General features: G+C 48.7%; 1 protein-coding gene across 1 annotated transcript in view; it reads right to left on the bottom strand.

Moving 5' to 3' along the window:
* Window positions 1–267: 267 nt before the first annotated feature.
* Pdha2 (pyruvate dehydrogenase E1 alpha 2 subunit) overlaps window positions 268–1,713 on the bottom strand; it is a 20,613-nt gene continuing 19,167 nt past the window's right edge. Inside the window, 5 exon segments of the mRNA XM_008826205.1 lie at window positions 268–424; window positions 426–533; window positions 628–712; window positions 715–1,134; window positions 1,137–1,386. Coding sequence (XP_008824427.1) covers window positions 268–424; window positions 426–533; window positions 628–712; window positions 715–1,134; window positions 1,137–1,386 — 1,020 coding nt within the window.

Raw genomic sequence — 1,713 nt, forward strand, 5'->3', positions numbered from 1 at the left:
AAAAAGAAGCATGAAAACAAAAATCCCTGCTTGTCCTCTCTGCCCCTTAATTTACCTACAGGACCTATTAATGTTAGAATATAAACCTGAACATTCTCTTCAATCAAGTGTATAGCTTCTAATCTCTAATAATCTGTTACCTATTTTAATAAATTGACAAAAGTTCTCATCTTCAGTGGTTTTTATTTATTCTTCCTTAACAACTCTGTAGTTTCCTAAAGTTGGGCATAAACGTTCCACTGAAGAATAACTATAAGTAATCATTCTTTAACTGATAGATTTGTACTTGATCCACTTGTTTGTACCGCGAACTTCAAAAGGCGGCTGAGTGGTGAAGATGTGATTGGCCAAATCCTCCAAAGGTGGTTCTGGATCAGTGGTAGCAAACTGGGCCACTTTCTCTCTTTTCACATCTGTATCGATCCTTCAGTTCTTCCACACTGCTGAGGTTGTTGCTGATCATTCGCTCACGAAGAAGCATAATAGGATCACTTTTACTTCTCCTGTCATGAATTTCTTCCTACGAACGATAGCTGATGCCAGTGTTGCTCATACTGTGTCCGTGATAACTGTGGAAGAAGCATAATAGGATCACTTTTACTTCTCCTGTCGTGAATTTCTTCATACGAACGATAGCTGATGCCAGTGTTGCTCATACTGTGTCCGTGATAACTGTAGGTCTGCAGCTCCATCAGGATGGGCCCCTTTCCGGTCGGCAGTAGTTGGCAGTGAACCACGTGACTCGCCAACACAGAGCACATCCATCCCATTCACTCACAGCCCACAGCCCGGGGATGAAGTTGCTGGCCGCTGCCCTTTCATTTGCAGTCCCCAGGCGGCAGCAGTTATTCTCGCAGACTAATGGCAGTTTCCATAGTGCTGACAAATTGTAGGCCTCGGCCACCTGGCCCTGGTTGGCCGTGCCACCGCCATACAGGCCCAGGCATATCTCAACGGTTCCCAGGTACTTAGAAGCCACAGTAACCCCGGCTCCCAGGGGAACCTGGGCCCTGACGGTGCCATTGCCTGGGGAGAAGGTCTTGGCGTACATGTGCATGGACCTGCCCTTGCCTTTGGCACAGCCTCCCTGACGTCCTGTCAGCTCTGCCAGGATGGACTTGACAGACAAGCCCACGTGTAACACAGGCCTTGAGCACAGTGGACCGTGATGACGTAATCCGAGGGGTTGATGGTGGCCTCCAGCCCCTCGCAGCAGGCCTCCTGGCTGTCCCACAGGTGGCAGAAGCCCAGATGAACTTCTGCTTGTAGAGCCTTCAGCTCCATGTGGCCAACCACCTGCTTGGCATGGTAACACTTGAGGCTGTCCTCCTGGGTGAGCACTGTGGAGGTGGCTGGACCCTCGTCCAGCTGGTACAGGTCGCATTTCTTAATGTTGTACCTCATCCACTGGACCCCAAAAGACCACCGAGGACTCAACACACCAAAATGCAAAAGCAAGGGTTTATGGTTTATTTGAGCTTAAGCTCAGGCTCTCAGACCTCACCAACTCAATGGATCCCTGCTGAGAGCCCAGAGTAAGGGAGAGTGGAGCCTTTTATAGGTTTTAGACAGAGAGAGGAGGGGGATACCGAAGATACATTTTGGTTGGTTCAAGGAGCCTGTACGCGCCAACATAATTTTAAACTGATTGGATGTATAAGATGCAGCCCTGGAAGTTTCTTATTGGTAGGTGCTATTCTCAGGGCTGTGGAA

This window comes from Nannospalax galili, unplaced genomic scaffold (genome assembly GCF_000622305.1).
Source record: "Nannospalax galili isolate Female #2095 unplaced genomic scaffold, S.galili_v1.0 scaffold189, whole genome shotgun sequence".
Taxonomy (NCBI): domain Eukaryota; kingdom Metazoa; phylum Chordata; class Mammalia; order Rodentia; family Spalacidae; genus Nannospalax; species Nannospalax galili.